The 16,088-nt window shown below is 37.8% G+C and overlaps 1 protein-coding gene across 1 annotated transcript; it reads left to right on the forward strand.

Annotated features, from left to right (window-relative positions):
- The first annotated feature begins 467 nt into the window (after positions 1-467).
- LOC107695917 (sodium-coupled monocarboxylate transporter 2) lies at positions 468-11,159 on the forward strand. Its single transcript, XM_016496029.1, is given in 9 exon segments — positions 468-721; positions 2,333-2,462; positions 2,661-2,749; positions 3,705-3,810; positions 7,666-7,708; positions 7,711-7,843; positions 8,234-8,357; positions 10,661-10,750; positions 11,025-11,159. Coding segments are annotated over 9 exon segments (1,104 nt in total).
- The last annotated feature ends 4,929 nt before the right edge of the window (positions 11,160-16,088 follow it).

Consider the following 16,088-nt stretch of genomic DNA (forward strand, 5'->3'; position numbering starts at 1 on the left):
TTTAAAAGTAATGCATTGTAATACTGTGTTAATCCCTAAAAATAACTAATTGCATTAATTAGTTATGTTACTTTGCTTTACTTTTTCTCATCTGGGCTCGGCTTACTGGTTTGTTTTTAATATAAAAAAAAGTTCTGTTTTTGGCAAATGTAAAAGCTCTTCCACACCCAAAATGAAATGAGTAAAGGGTGCAGCTCAAACCTTTCTAATGTGTTGCCATTCTGGATTGCATGAAGAATAGGATGTTCGTTTTTGCTTATTAGTATGGTTTAATTGGATCATGGAAGGTAATTCTTGAGGACAAATGTGAGTAATATAATGACTAATATGACCCCTCACCCCACGTCTTGACTCATAAGCATTTTTAACCTGTTAAAAACACAATGATTGACATGATTCACATGTGAGGTGTCTGAACTAGAGATACTGGAGCCAAACTACCAGTTTGATCAGATTCTGTGTCAGACATGATGGACAAAAGTCACACAGTAGGCACCTTCCAGGTTGGGGACTATGTGGTGTTCGCCTTTCTGTTTGTGGTCTCCTCTGGTATCGGGATCTTCTTCACCATCAAAGAGAGAAAGAAAGCCTCATCTAAAGAGTTTCTGGTCGGGGGCCGTCAGATGTCCTGCGGGCCGGTGGCCCTTTCTCTCACCGCCAGTTTCATGTCTGCGGTCACAGTGATCGGGGCCCCGTCAGATGTGTACAGATACGGGGCCTCGTATGTCATCTTTGGGGTCGCCTACACGTTCGTGGTATTTTTAACCGCTGATCTCCAGAGCGCCTGGAACCAGCAGCATCAGGTCAATTAGGCCCTTCCTCTGCCTCCCTGATACGCTGTGTGTTTGGCTAGCTTGCAGTATGCTTACCCCTCTGATTTACAATCATGCTGCAGGTCGAGCCCCCTCTCGTTGAGAGCTGGGGTTGTGCTCCCTCAGCGAGGTAAAAGGGAACCATGGTTACATAAGTAACCTGAGACGTTACTTATGTAACTTATGTATATGTTTTGTTTGTTAAATTAGACTGTCTCTATTGTTATTGTGACGTAGATAAAAGTCATCTCTAAATTTAGGAGTCATTCATGCAGAACACACTATAAACACGACTCTTTATTTTTTATCCCCATCAGTGACAGGATTTGATCTTTGGGGATCCATATTTGCCACTGGCATTTTCTGCACTTTTTACTGCACATTGGCGAGTGCTGCTGAATTCTGATGCAAGTTTCACTATAATTGTGCAATTATGATTATGATAGTGTATATAATAATAATACATAATAATACATTTAAGCAATATTAACAATATATATAATAATATTGTAATTTTTATATTGTTCCATGATACCTAGTAGGCTAAGTTATGTGTTTCATGAGAAAACACGAACTGTGTGAACGAACTTGTGAAATGTCTGAGTTTCTCACAATCTGGTCACTCATTTTGATTAAAAAAATATTATTTGGTAATTACCAAATCATTTAAATAAAAACATTTATGTATTTATACAAATACATTTATCTGGCCATTTTGCATATCAGTGTGCTTCATCGTTAACAGTGGTGTGAAGTACTTGAGCAATTGAAATTAATTATAAAATGAAGCATTCTTTGGTGAAATTTGTATTTTAATTTTTGAAATTTTGCACTTGTGTTCTTGTAACTTAAATGATATGTCAAGAAATGTATGAACTGAAAATGCAACATAAGTCACTTTGTAGCTTCCAAATCAAATGCATAATTGTACTTGAATACTGTTTGAAATGAATAGTTGTACTCTTTTATATTTCTACTCAAATACATTTCCAAGAAAAGATCACTTTTTTTCTCCTTAAAATATAATTGATGTCTTCAAAGTACAAAAGTTCAAAGTTTTATTTTAAACGCCAATGAAATTGCAGTTAACAGGTTTCAGGAAATTGTTTTCAGCTTGTCTTCTTAAATAGCATCTTACCTAGTCAGGACATTGAGAACTTTGTAAAATATACAGGTTGCTTTACAAAGTTTGTCCATTAAAGATACTTTAAGTATAGTTAACTTTTACTTTTCAATACTTTCGTACAATTTAAAATGACAGACTTTTCTCTGGTGATTTAGTCTGCTTAAACTCAGTCAAAGCAATCTCATGTTCATCTGCCTCCATTTTTGAATCAACAGCCCTATATTTTTATAATCCGTTACACATGTATGTACATCATGATACAGAATAAAGATTTGCAAAGACAGATGAAATTCGGCACAGTACCCATACTTTAACTTAAAGTAAATGCTCTTATGGAGTTTTTCATTTGTTTTTTCCAGTTCAGTTAATAAAAATCCTCTTTCTTGTTTCTCAGGGCTCTGTATCTGAATCTGCTGGGTTTGTGGATAATTCTGTTCTGTGCTGTGGTATCTGGTCTGATCATGTACGCTTTCTACTCTCGCTGTGACCCCTGGTCGGCTGGATTGGTCTCTGCTCCAGACCAGGTGATGAACTCCCTATACATCTATTTGAAATAAATCTCTATAATATCGTCATCGGAATCAAACATTAAAACATCCACCTGTCTCTTGTCAGCGGTTCAAAGTAATTCGTTTACCAGTATTATTAGTGGCACTCGCTAAGGTAAGCATTGCTATTACTGTTGCTCAAACCTAACATTAGTGTATCCATTTTTATCTCAGCTCATGCCATATTTTGTGATGGAAATTCTCGGTGCGTTTCCAGGACTGCCAGGCTTATTTGTCACATGTGCGTTCAGTGGAACGCTGAGGTAAGGTTCATTTAGTCCCTCAGTGATTTTCAATTTACACATCAAAGCTCACAATAATAGATGTGATAATATAAATTAATGTTGTAATAGAGTTTAATTTTAAAATTAATTTACTTAAATTTAATAAGTAAATGTACTAAGTAAATTACCCTGAATGCAAGGTTTAATTACAAAGATTTTTGTATTTTAATTTTTATTTTTTTATAGACTTTAGATTTAGATATATACCATTGACACTAGGACTTGTGCGTGTACAGCATTTCACCCTTGTGCTGAAAATCCTTTGCTCCTGTTCAAAAATGACCAGCCTTTTAAAAACTGCTTGTAAATCTATCATTATGCTGTATTATCACCAAATCTCGGATTAGATCTTTCAATTTTTCTGTCAACTTGTTTTCAATTAGCGCAGGTTTTGTATTTCTTTTTGAAATTAATTGACTGATCGTAGGCCTCATTGATCTGAACTCCTCGGTTTTTGAGTGATTGATAATTATGGCAATGTTCACTCAAAAACAGAAGCGACCAGATCAATGAGGCCTACGACCAATTAATTCCAAAAATAAATACAAAACCTGTGCAAACTGAAAACATGTTGACAAAAAGATTGAATCCAAAATTTGGTAGTGATAGCCAAAAATAGCTTCTTTTTTTTCTTTTTTTTTTGTAGGCCAGTCATTTTTGATCGATAACATTAACTAGAATTTTTGGGGAAAAGAATGACAAGAACACAACATGAGGAATAAACAGATTCCAGACAGTTATAATTTACATTATTAATTTCTTGATTTCAAAGAAATTTCCATGAGTAAATAATGACAGAATTTTCATTTTTGAAATCTTTAATTGACTTAATAATAACATTTTTTAACTTACTTTAACTGTTTTTTCATGTATTTTTTAGCTGAGCAATACTGACCTATAAAAGGAGACATCATGTTCTGTATCTCTTTTCCAGCACAGTAGCTGCCAGTATCAATGCTTTGGCCACGGTGATGTATGAGGACTTTGTGAGCCAGTGTTTTAGAGATCTGTCCAACCGAGCAGCCAACTGGATCAGCAAAGCACTGTGTAAATACATCCAATGTTTTCAAACCTTTTCAGGACATTAAAAGAGGATACAGTCATCATCAGAATATTGATTCTGTCATTTGACATAAGAGCAGATTTAATCACTGAAAGAGATTTGTCTTGGCCGATCAGTACAACATTATGAGTCACAGCAAGATGAAAAAAAAAAGAGCCTGTCTGTTCATTCTGCCACTTTATACGGGCAGAAATGAAAGCGCAACATGTCACTGGGTTTCTTGATTTTTACCAGGAAGGGTCTGACGCTTTTAACTGCCAGAAGTAGGTCAAACAAAAGGCGGAGTGAACCAAAGCAAAACCCAAGCAGCTCAGCCTTTATGTGAGCAAAGTTGTATCGGTATAAAGTATAAAGTTGATCTAGAAATTGTAGAATTTAAACACTCTGACCAGCAAAGAATGATAGATTGACCAGCAAAGAGATAACGGGAAAGAGCATTTAGTGAAATGCTATGGGAAACTCCTGTTTACTCTGAATACTGAACCAAGGTTACGTTAGTAACCAGAGAGTTCCGTTTCGAAAACGGTCTCTCGCGTTGCGTGAAACGCTATGGGGTTGCATCCAATAGTGCCATGCTATACATAAGTGCAGAACAAAGTCGCTCTGTGAGCCCAGCCCTGGAGCGCCCACAATGAGGGCTCCTAAGAAGCATGAGCTAACAATGAGACCCAGGTTCTGAGGCTGGGGTCTGCATAACTAAGACCTTTTCCACTCACAAGGGGATCAGAGAGATTAAGCTGACAAGATCCATGCCTGAAGGGCAGGGACATCCAGGATATAAAATCTAGTGAAGGTAGACGGCAAAGACCAGCTGGCTGCCACACAGATATCACAAACTGAAACTCCGCTGGACTATCCAGCGGGATAGTCTCTGCTTCGTGACTGGCAGCCCTTTAGAGCAGCCTCCAAAGCATACAAAGAGCTGCTCTGATTGCGTGAAGTGGCTAGATTTACGTAAACTCTAAGGGCCCGAACTGGGCAGAGTAAATTGGGACCCTGCTCATCCTCTGAATTTATAAAGGCTACTACCGTCATGTTGTCCGAATGGACAAGGCTGGCAGGAAGGTTTTTAGGGCCAGAAAAACCACCCTCATCTCGAGGCAGTTGAAGTTCAGGCATTGCTTCTGGCTGTACCAGGAGTCGAATGCCGGTCTGCCCTTGTACAGTGCTCCCCAACCTGAGTTGGAGGCATCTGTCGTGACTACCTTTCTTCCCGGAGGTCAGTCCCAAAGAAACGCCTGTCTGATATAGGCGAGGGCTTTCCAAGGGGCTATGGCTCTGATGCAGTGGTGGGTCATCTTGAGGCAAAAGCATCCCAGGCGGCAAGTATGGGACGGTGCACAGGCTTTGAGCCAGAATTGAAGGGGTTGCATGTAAAGCAGGCCCAGAGAAATCACAGAGGAGGCGGCCGACATGATGCCGAGCATCCTCTGGAAAACCTTGAGGGGGCGAGAATCCCCCAGTGTGAATGATGCCGCTAGCCGCTGAATTGTCAGTGAGCGTTTCGAAATGAGCCAGGCCCGCATCTGGGCTAAATCGATAACTGTTCCCAATAAGTTGACCCACTGGCTGGGAGACAGAGAGCTCTTAGCGAAATTGATTTTGAGCCCAAGGCGCTCCAGGTGGCTGAGAAGCAGCGACCTGTGAGCAAGAAGTTCCTACTCTGATCCGGCTAACACAAGCCAATCATCGAAGTAATTCACAAAGTGGATTCCCATCTGTCTCTGTGGAAAGAGCTGCGTTTTTGCACTTCGTAAAAGTGCGTGGGGCCAGAGACAGTCCGAAGGAAGGACTGTATATTGATAAGCCACCCCCTTAAACGTGAATCTCAAGAACGGTCTGGGATGGGGGCATATCTGGATGTGAAAGTAAGCATCTTCAGATCCACCAATAAAAACCAGCTCCCTTGGCATATTTGTGCGAGGATCTGCTTCAAAGTTAACATCCTGAACAGACATTTCATTACGGCACGGTTTAGGTGTCTGAGATTGAGGAGGGACCTGAGACCACCATCGTTCTTGAATGAGGAAGTAGCGGCTGTAAAAGCCTGTTTCACTATTCGCTGGTGGAACCATTTCCACAGTGCCTTTTGCAAGCAGACTCTGCCCTTCGGACCGGACAACATGTCCATCATTGTCCTGTACCGAAGTTTGGATCACATCTGCAAGCGAGTAACTTCATTCTACTGTTTGCAGTACCCGACTCGATATGCCTGGTATGGCTTCCCAAGCCTGACACTTGCGCTGCAGGGAAAAGGAAAATTACCCTGTCAACTATAACAGCAATGGATTTTGTGGGTGCAAGCACATCTAATGTGGTGAACCCAGCATTAACATGATGCTCCAACACCAGATCTGGACAGGGGTTGGGAGGCATAAACAAGCTTTCTTGGAAGGAGGTCTTGATGCAGCAGGACACAACCTTCCCTTATTTACCCTTTATGCATCAGGGATGCTTCGGCTGTAACTCAGGGTCCAACGTTATCTTAGAAGGGGACCTTGGCGCTCGGGTAGCGTCACTGAAATGAGGGCAGCCAAGACTGAAAAGTGCATGTGTGCACCACAACCTAGAAGTGTTTTTTAACCCACATAAGTAAGACTTAAGTAGGCAATTCCATAATTCTAAAATGTTTAAAATGTACTGCTGAATGCAGTGACAAGCATATATATATATATATATTAAAAAGTATATATATATATACTGTATATATATATATATATATATATATAATTTTTTTAAAGTACTTTTTTAAGTACTTTGAAGATATAAAGTATACTATAAGTGCACATTCAATACTATTAAGTGTACTTCTTAACAAGGGGAGGTTGATGAACCATATGGCTCCACATTAAGAGGTAACATAATGAAAAAACAACAGATATTAGAAATACCTTTATGTAATGTTCCATTGCTTGCTTGTGCAAAACCCGCCACCATTATGCCCGATATTCTGGTCTACTCCAATGCACAAATGGTGTGTGATGTGCCTAATTTTCATACTTAGGGCTACAGGTTTAAAAAAACGCTAACCCTAAAGAATAAAGAATAGCCAATCTGAAGTACCAGAAACATCCAAAATAACTGCAACTAAATTTTAAATTGTTAATTTTTTATTTTTTTTGCATCTCATTCACCAATGACATTAGCACTGGTTGTCATCTTTGAACTGTAATTTCTTTGAAGTGACGTTTTGCTCATATATCAAATGTAGTATTTAATGTTTAATAGTAAATACCACTAATTTTACATTTTATAATTTAAAATATTATAGATGGTAATTGTTGGAAAGGTGTTTGAAAAATTCCTTCATTAGTATTTTATGAGGCATTCTAAATTAAAGCAAGGGCTAGAACCATATAATTTACACACAAAACATTTTGTGAAAATACATGTTTGAAGGTCTGATATTTAACTACTGAACTGTTGATCACACACACACACACACACACACACACACACACACACACACACACACACACACAACTGTTTTTCTATATATTATATGTCTATCACACACACACACACACACACACACACACACACACACACAACTGTTTTTCTATATATTATATGTCTATTAAGACAAAAAGCTTTTATTTTCAGTTTAATTTGTAAGCATTTTTTTCTATTTATCTGCAGAACCCACTTTAGAAAACATGAAAATGCAAGATATACAATGAATGTCAATATTAAGAATATGTACCAATATAACACTTTGCATGTGCACTTATAGTGTGTATAATATTCAAGATCAGACAAACTCTTGGAAAAAATATAAAAACTGATGCTAATGTTGTTCACATACTCTGTGATTTGTGACCTTTCTCTTTAGGGGGCAGTTGGGGGTCTGATCGTGGGCATCACTCTCTCGTTGTGGGGGCTTTCATTTATTCAGCACCCAGCAATAACACACGTCCACTCGAACTCACCACTGTAGGCTGTAACTTCAACATTACAGCTGATGGATCCAACCAGACATCATTCACCACGAGCGCTCTCACCTCTGACAGGTGCGATATTATTGTACCATTCTCCAGAGTCAGAATACTTTAAAACATACTTAAGTTCCCACTTTTGTGGAAAGAAAATTGTTTGTCAAACCATTTCATGGGATACAAGAGTGCACTCAGTTATCCTATAAAATAAGAATGGAAATCCTATAAAAGTGATCACAGATGAGTAAAAATGACCAATGTAAAATTGAAGTAAAACATAACATTTTCTGACAGTCAGGATTTCTGTCCCTTTTATCTATAAGAATAAATTCATTTTTTTTGTATAATATAATATAATATAATATAATATAATACAATATAATTCCAAAAAAGAACAATGTAATCAGGTTGTAGTAATGCACTTTCATTCTAAAATGATGTGAATTATCTCGGTCTTGTGTTCAGGTACTGGCTGGCTGATTCATGGTACTCCATGTCCTATCTGTACTATAGTGCAGTGGGCTTTATTGGCACTGTAGCAGCAGGTCTACTCATCACACTGCTGACGGGTGAGTGCAACATTTCATTAGCTCCTCTATCCTATCACACACTGGCAGCAACAAAACACTTTGAGTTATAGACTGTAAGTCTAACAATGGAAAGAACTGCTGGTCTCATTGAAGGGACTATTCATACCACAGAAGCTCATGAGAGCTGCATATATCAAAGAGTTATGAAGACTTTTGAAGAGTGTCCATGTATGAATGTGCTCGTGTTCCCAGAGGGAACCAATGACGTATGAAGGAAAATGCAAGTGAATCAAACATCTTTAAACAAAGCGAAATAGTGAAGTAGTACTGATATGACATGTTCTTTATTTATAGCAATAGCAACTGCTATTAGCTCAAGAAGTTATTACTCCACCACTGTGAGATATAATTAATGACAGTTCTATATTGGTAAATCAACGTGGTTTGAACATATGTGACAAATTAACTACAGCCTAGGGAAACAGTCACGACTAGCTAGATAATTTCTCCATCATATTATAGTAGTTTAGCAGCGAGTTATGTTGTTGTACAGGGAAATGCACCCCTGCCTGACACAGCAACATCAGCCCAACCAATGGCATGATTTTAGGGTGGGACTATCTGTTTGTTTGACCAATGGCAGATGGGGGAAGAGTGTAGGTTTGAAAGCCATTATTTTAGCTGTTTGAGAATTTGCGCTGAAATGACATTTTCACACATTTGGCATACTATTTTAAACATATTTTGATTTGGGACACACTAAATCTGCTTTTCGGATAACTTGGAATTCAAAGTTCTGTGTTGCAAAATTTTGGAGCACTCATGAATGACACGTCTTGAGTATTCCTACCTCCAAACTTAATATTATCTTGTATGTTATTTAAGATGCATATTATGTGAATACATATACAGCCATACCATTTGTGTTACTTCGTCCATATCATATCATATCATATCATATCATATCATATCATATCATATCCATATCATCCACTGTGACTAGATGAGCCAAGTTGCTCAACACTATGGGCCAGGAGTGGATTTAGTGAATTGGGGGCCCCAGGCAAAATATAGGAATGGGGCCCTATATATTTGCACACATTTACCTAGATCAACCTTGAGGTTTCTTTCTTGTTGTGATGCTGGCTGCTGCACATTGGTGCCCCATAGTTGTGTCCAATGTTTCTACATTTTTCATGTACATGTTATAATGGCTTTCTTTCATGTTGTAGACCACGAAATAGCAATAGATTTACATTTGAGATACAGGTTTTCACAAAAACACAATAAATTCTAAAACGATAAACCTCATAAATGAGCCTTTAAACCATTTTATTTTTAAGAAAAGGGATGAGTCAGAAATATAAATTATTATATTAATTTAAAACGGGGTTATGTGTGTGCATTTTTGGTCTAAACAAAAACTGCAGACGGGATTATTGAAAATGAACATTAATTCTCTACCAGCAGGAGGCACTTTTGGAACGCCAAAAATATAGCGGTTTCCCTGGTAACGTCTGTAAACAAAGCAGCGTTCAGCTCATAAACGCTACTTTATCAGATAAAATTAAAATGCCATCAAAACTTTTCTGAAGACATTCCCTTCAGAGATTCATTCATATAATATCTTGAATTAGTGAGAATGAGAAAAGTGTGAAAAAATATACTGACGAGGAAAGTCCACTGATGAGTTACCAGCATAAGCCTATGTGCCTGGGCTCATTCACTCTCCAAAGGCTGTCTAATTCTAAACTTGAAAATACATTTATTTTTATTTTAACTAAAAATTTAAATGAAACTAAAAAAAAAGAATGAAAAGGAAATTATACATTTACACATCTAAGGATTATATCAACCAAAAAAGTGCATATGCGTCCTCTTTTTTGGTACTTCTCATAAATGAGTAAGCGGCATTTAAAATGATAAACATGTAATATGCACTGTTGCTCAATATTTAATTACAGCTTCGGATGCATGATATTTTCATTTGCTACAAGCAGGATACACAAGAAGCATGTTAAATTCGGACATGCAGATGGTTGTCGTGGTAATAAACACCGTAAACAGCAACCGTTCGAGTGTCCACGCTTAATGCGCATCTCGTATATGAAAAGCATTTTAGAGGGCCCTTGGCTTTTGGGGGCCCAAGGCAGTCGCCTACCTTTGCCTAATGGGTAAGTCCGCCCCTGCTATGGGCAATTCTGTTAATGATTTTACACTGACATCAGAAACATTAACCTTTCTGGAGGAACCAGTTTTTGATTCAAAAAATGGTCTGGTTGAACTGAGGAAGGATTTATGTTGAGAAGGTATTGTAAAACTGTCATTCTGTTGTCTGCCAATGGAAATGGCCAATGGAAAGGTAAAGCCAGGACTGACTCAATCAATGAAGGACGTCATCTGCTTCTGCTCTGAACGATTCAGACACGCAGACTTTAGTGAAGACAAAGAGGTAAAGAGCATCATTTAGACCAGGGGTGTCAAACTCAATTCCTGGAGGTCCAGAGCCCTGCAGAGTTTTGTTCCAACCCTGTTCCAACACACATACCATGTAGTTTTCAAATAAGCCTGAAGGACTTGATTAGTTGGATCAGTTGTGTTTAATTAGGGTTAAACCTAAACCCTGCAGGGCTTCGACCCTCCAGGAATTGAGTTTGACACCCCTGATTTAGACTGTGGATTTGAGTGTTTTGGATGCAAAATGAACCTTTCTCTGCTTCTTTTAGGATTTGGGAGACTTTGGTAAGGCATGGGAGAAACATCCAGACAAGGAAGGTGTCATAAAAATGGAGGAGAAGGTCAAGAATAGCGGTTACACTAATGACCATAATGAAACTAGTCAATTTCAAGCAAAGCTTTAACTTTTTGACCTTGGTCACATAAACATAAAAAAAAAAGTTCAATGAAGTCAAAGAATACATGAACTATTTAATTTAAAAGATACATACAATGTTTTATTACAGAAAAGTGAGATCCAAAGTTGTTACAGATGTTTTGTACAATTCTTGTATGCATACTGTTGTTTGCTTTACGTGTAAACAAGGATGAAAAATGGGTCTAATAAATAGCCAATAAAACTATGTGGTGTAATTCAGAGGAACACTGAACATTATTCAAGGTGACTGAATTTACCAGTTAGAATGTGCTCCTATCAACAGTTCTGAAGCCTATTCCTAACCCAAGGGTCCAATCCAGCTCCTGGAGAGCCACTTTCCTGCGGAGTTTGTCCTGGAAAGTTTCTAGCGATCTTAAAGACCTTAATTAGCTGGTTCAGGTGTGTTTAATTAGGGCTAGAGTTAAACCTAAACTCCACTGGATAGTGTCCCTCCAGGAGCAGGGTTGGCCCCCGTCCTAACCCTAGCTGTAACCCCAATCCGAACCCCTAAAACCAGGTTTACACATTCCAGTTTCTGGAGATCTATCCTCCTGCAAATTTTTGTTACAATCTTAATCAATTACACCTGAACCAGCTGTTTATGATCTTCAGGAACACTTGATAATTGCAAACAGGTGTGCTAGAGTCACTGAAATTTGAAGGAAGGTAGATCTGCAGGAACACAAATGAGAATATCTGCCAAATCAAACTGAATTTCCCCCTTGAATGTCTACTTCATGGCCCTACCTCCTATTCTTAACCCTAACCTGTAAGATTCAGTTTAACTCTTAACTCCAATGTCTACTTCTAACCTTGACTCTTATTCCCAAGACTCTGGATCTTAACCTTCAGCCCTAACCACTATCCAACCTTTAAATTCTAATCCCTACCACTAGCAATTCTCAACCTACACACTGCCAGTGATCATCTGTTGAATTTCTAAAAAATGTAACCATAAACTAACCCTAATATCATAGAGAAATGATAAGCATGTTGTTCAAAACCAGGGGTGTCCAATCCTCCTCCCAGAGGGCCACTATCATGCAGAGTTTAGCTTAATCCTAATTAAATTAGCTTTATCCTAATTAAATACACCTGAATCAGGATTAAATGAAACTTCCAGGCAGGAGTGTTTTGGTAGGTGGCGCTAAACTCTGCAGGACACTGGCCCTTCAGGAGCAGGATTGGACACTCCTGACCAAGATCCAACCCCAGACCTAACTTTAAAATCTAAATCACATGTGTCAAACTCTGGTCCTGGAGGGCCACTGTCCTGCAGAGTTTAGCTCCAACCAGCTCCAAAACACATGCCTGGAAGTTTCAAGTAATCCGGAAGACCTAGGTGTGTTTAATTAGGGTTGGAGCTAAACTCTGCAGAACACTGGCCCTCCAGGAGCAGGATTTTACACCCCTGATCTAAATGGTAGACGGGAATTATTCCAGGACTATCTGGGATATTGGATCCAGGTACAGTATGCCCTATTTAGCAAAATCATGGCAAGCATTACACACATTGAGCCTCATTCATGAAATCTTTCTAAATTTATTAGTAAATTCTTAGTAATTTGCATGTAAAAAGGGGCATTCCTGAAAAATCTCCTCTAGATTGACAAACACTTTGCAAACCTCTGATTTGATAGTTAAACATGTATATGTTAAGTCATTTGTAAATAGACAACGCATGAATGCTCATTCAAAACTAAAATAATCCTCACCCGTGAATTACGCATACTGGAACGCTGTGGGATCTTCCGGACTCCCTTCTCAGGTTTGGCTTCAGTGTATTGCCAAATGGTCAGTGTATAATGTGCCGAATGGCCATGTGCCGAATAAATTTTGTTTGTAGCAGCTAACATTTTGAAAATACGAACACTTTCATAAATCTGAAAATTTATGTCAGAACAACTTCACAACTATTTGTATAAAATTCATTCAGATCACATTTCATAAAGAGGCCCATTGGCTTTACACATACCTACTAGACAGCCACTCTGTTATTTGCATATCATGCATTTTGTTAATTGCAAAAACACAGAACTCTGAAATGGAATTTTGAATTTAAACATAAGCAGTGACATTTTTTTTTACATCAAAATAGCATCCAACAACTCCAACTTTAACCACTCAACTTTAATAATATTAACAATTGTTTTGACTAATGATTGATGTTGCATGAATTGAGTCATAATTCGAATCTAATGCAGTGAATCTCTGGGATATAAGTAAAGCATTGACTATAATGGTATAATGCGTGCTGTTGCTCATTACTTCTAAACATCTTTATTGTTTCATGTGCTTTTGACAGGCATTTTCAATGAAGACGTTTTATATACAATCAAGTGTATTTGATAAAACCTGAATAACATTTGTTGTCCAATAGCCTGTAAATGAATGTTAATTAGATCACCACAAGGCCAATAACAACTGATCATTCATGATGACGAATCACTACAACATGTACTGATCTCAGGTCAGTCCTTTAAGCAGATATAGGCCATGCACACTTCACAGTAAAAAGTGCACAGATACACAAAGCTTTGTCAAGAGCCCTAGATGGGCTGGGCTCATCAATGAGGTCATGCATAGATTACAGTACACCAAGAGAATGGTGTGTCATAGTAAAGACTATTTCCTGTCAGATCAGCCTCACATTTCCATTGAAGAACGTCCAGTCCTGCTTGGCATCCATAACATACAAATTATCAAAGCAAACTTTAGTTTCTAAAACAGTGGTTCTTAACTGGTTTTTATTCAGGACACAAATGGCGACCCAACACAGTACCAAGTGTTGAAACTTATTATTTGTGTTTAGCATGTTTTTCCCTGCTATCAACGACCCTACCAGAACAGACCAGAGACCAATTTTTGAGTTGCGACTGACCAGCTGAGAACCACTGTTCTAATGAACTACACAGCAATATTTTTGAACATACATTTTTATTTTGAATGTGATTCCTAAATAGATGTAACAGGGAATAAATTACACTCCTGAAGTCCTTTCATGAAATTAAGCTTTAATTCAATTTTAAATCAGCGTAGTATCTATGAAGAGAGAACACAATCTAGTTTTTTTAATGTCTATCTGAACCCATATGGGGTCTGTACCCATGCAAATTGAAAGTGCAAAAATATATACTTAAAAAAGCAATACTTGATTCAAGCTAAGAAAATATGATACAAATATCTCATCTGCAAACACTCAAAGGGCCCGAGGAGGACAGATGCAGTGACTGTGTTCGAAATGGAATGCTAGTGTACTTCTTGAATACTTCTTGCATACTGCACAGTACACACTGTAATGTGCCTACTATTTTTAAGTATGTTAAAGAGAACATGTTATACAATGCATTGCATGTTTAATTGAATTGAAATAAGTGGTATCTAGTTATCTCTCTGAAACAAATACGTTTACATTGCACTTTTAATGTAGCTTTTTCTCAGTCTGATATGAGAATAAGTCAAGAAAATCACGGTTGATATTACTTTCAGTGCATTTGTCACACTGAAATGAAAGGTCAGGTTGAACACATTGCATTGTGGGGCATAGTATCTATAGAGCGCTGCTCTATAATGAACAATACAGCACATGTATTAAGTCTTAATATTCCATGCACACACAAAATTCATGTACTTTGCACAGTATACATACTGGAAAGAATAGTATGAGTAGTACGGTAGTATGCTATTTCGAACATAGTCATTGCCTTTTGAAAAACTGTGTAAGAATGAGATACATGCTGGGAGCACGCACTTCATCAGCTTTACAAAATTATCTCGCTCTTTCTCTCTCTCACACACACACACGCATAAACGCACAATTACAAAACACATATTTAAACATGCACACATAAATGCCCAAAGAAAATGAAATATACAGAAAATACAGCGTTTTACATTTTTACAAAGAAATAAAACCAAAAAGCTAAATGTAAAAATAAGAGAATTTGTCTTCCATGTCCATTGTCCCAATGTTAATTCTATCATCACATCTGTTTAAGCTCTAGCTGTATGGATAATGGTGGATAGATTAATGGGCTGTGCTGTTTGATATTTTACAGTAGTTGACTGTGTTTGGAGTGGAATACTAACTTACTGCACAGTTTATGTATACTGCATACTATACTGCAAAACAGCATCCATTATGCTACAATAAATGCTTCAAACTGTAGTATGCTACATTGTTGCTACATTCAGGGAGTGACATTAAATAATAAAAAAAAAAAAAAAAAGGTAAATCCACATTTTTTGGTATTCCAATCAAATAATGAATCAAGAAGGACAGTAGTTCCTTTACATACAATGTTTAGCTTTGCACTTCTTGTGGTTGTATTTAAGCTTCAAAATTCATAAAAGTTGTGTTCATTTGTAAAGACTATCATGATGAACAAAACCTTTTGTAGGTCACAGGTAGGACACATCTTATTCTCTGCGATAATCCAAAATCCAATGGAAAAAATCCAATTAGATTTTTGTTGAGGGAACCAGGGTAATGCTAACTTCCAGTTTGGCCTACAAAAATATGTCATCACTGCGGCACTCTATGGTATTGTAGGTTAAGTTCAAAGCATTGCATTGTGGGATACTGCATTCCACACAGCTCACTCTGGTTGTATGTTGAACATTTCTGCAAATGTAGTAGGCCATCCGGGTGTTCTATGCATACAGAAAATTCACAGCATACATACTATATACTGCAGAGATGCTAGTATTTTGTTCCAAAGATAGCCAGTATCTTGCGCATGGACTGATGGTATCATAAGCACATAAAATACATGACGGCTGAGCAACAAACGCAACGACACTCACACATCAATTAAGTTCACACACGCTACAAAAACCAGGCATATGGACAAAGGACATAGTCTTATTATAAAATAATGAAAAACGAAGAAACAACATGCAATTAAAGAAAACC

The sequence above is a fragment of the Sinocyclocheilus anshuiensis genome, unplaced genomic scaffold (genome assembly GCF_001515605.1).
Source record: "Sinocyclocheilus anshuiensis isolate Anshui unplaced genomic scaffold, SAMN03320099.WGS_v1.1 scaffold626, whole genome shotgun sequence".
Taxonomy (NCBI): domain Eukaryota; kingdom Metazoa; phylum Chordata; class Actinopteri; order Cypriniformes; family Cyprinidae; genus Sinocyclocheilus; species Sinocyclocheilus anshuiensis.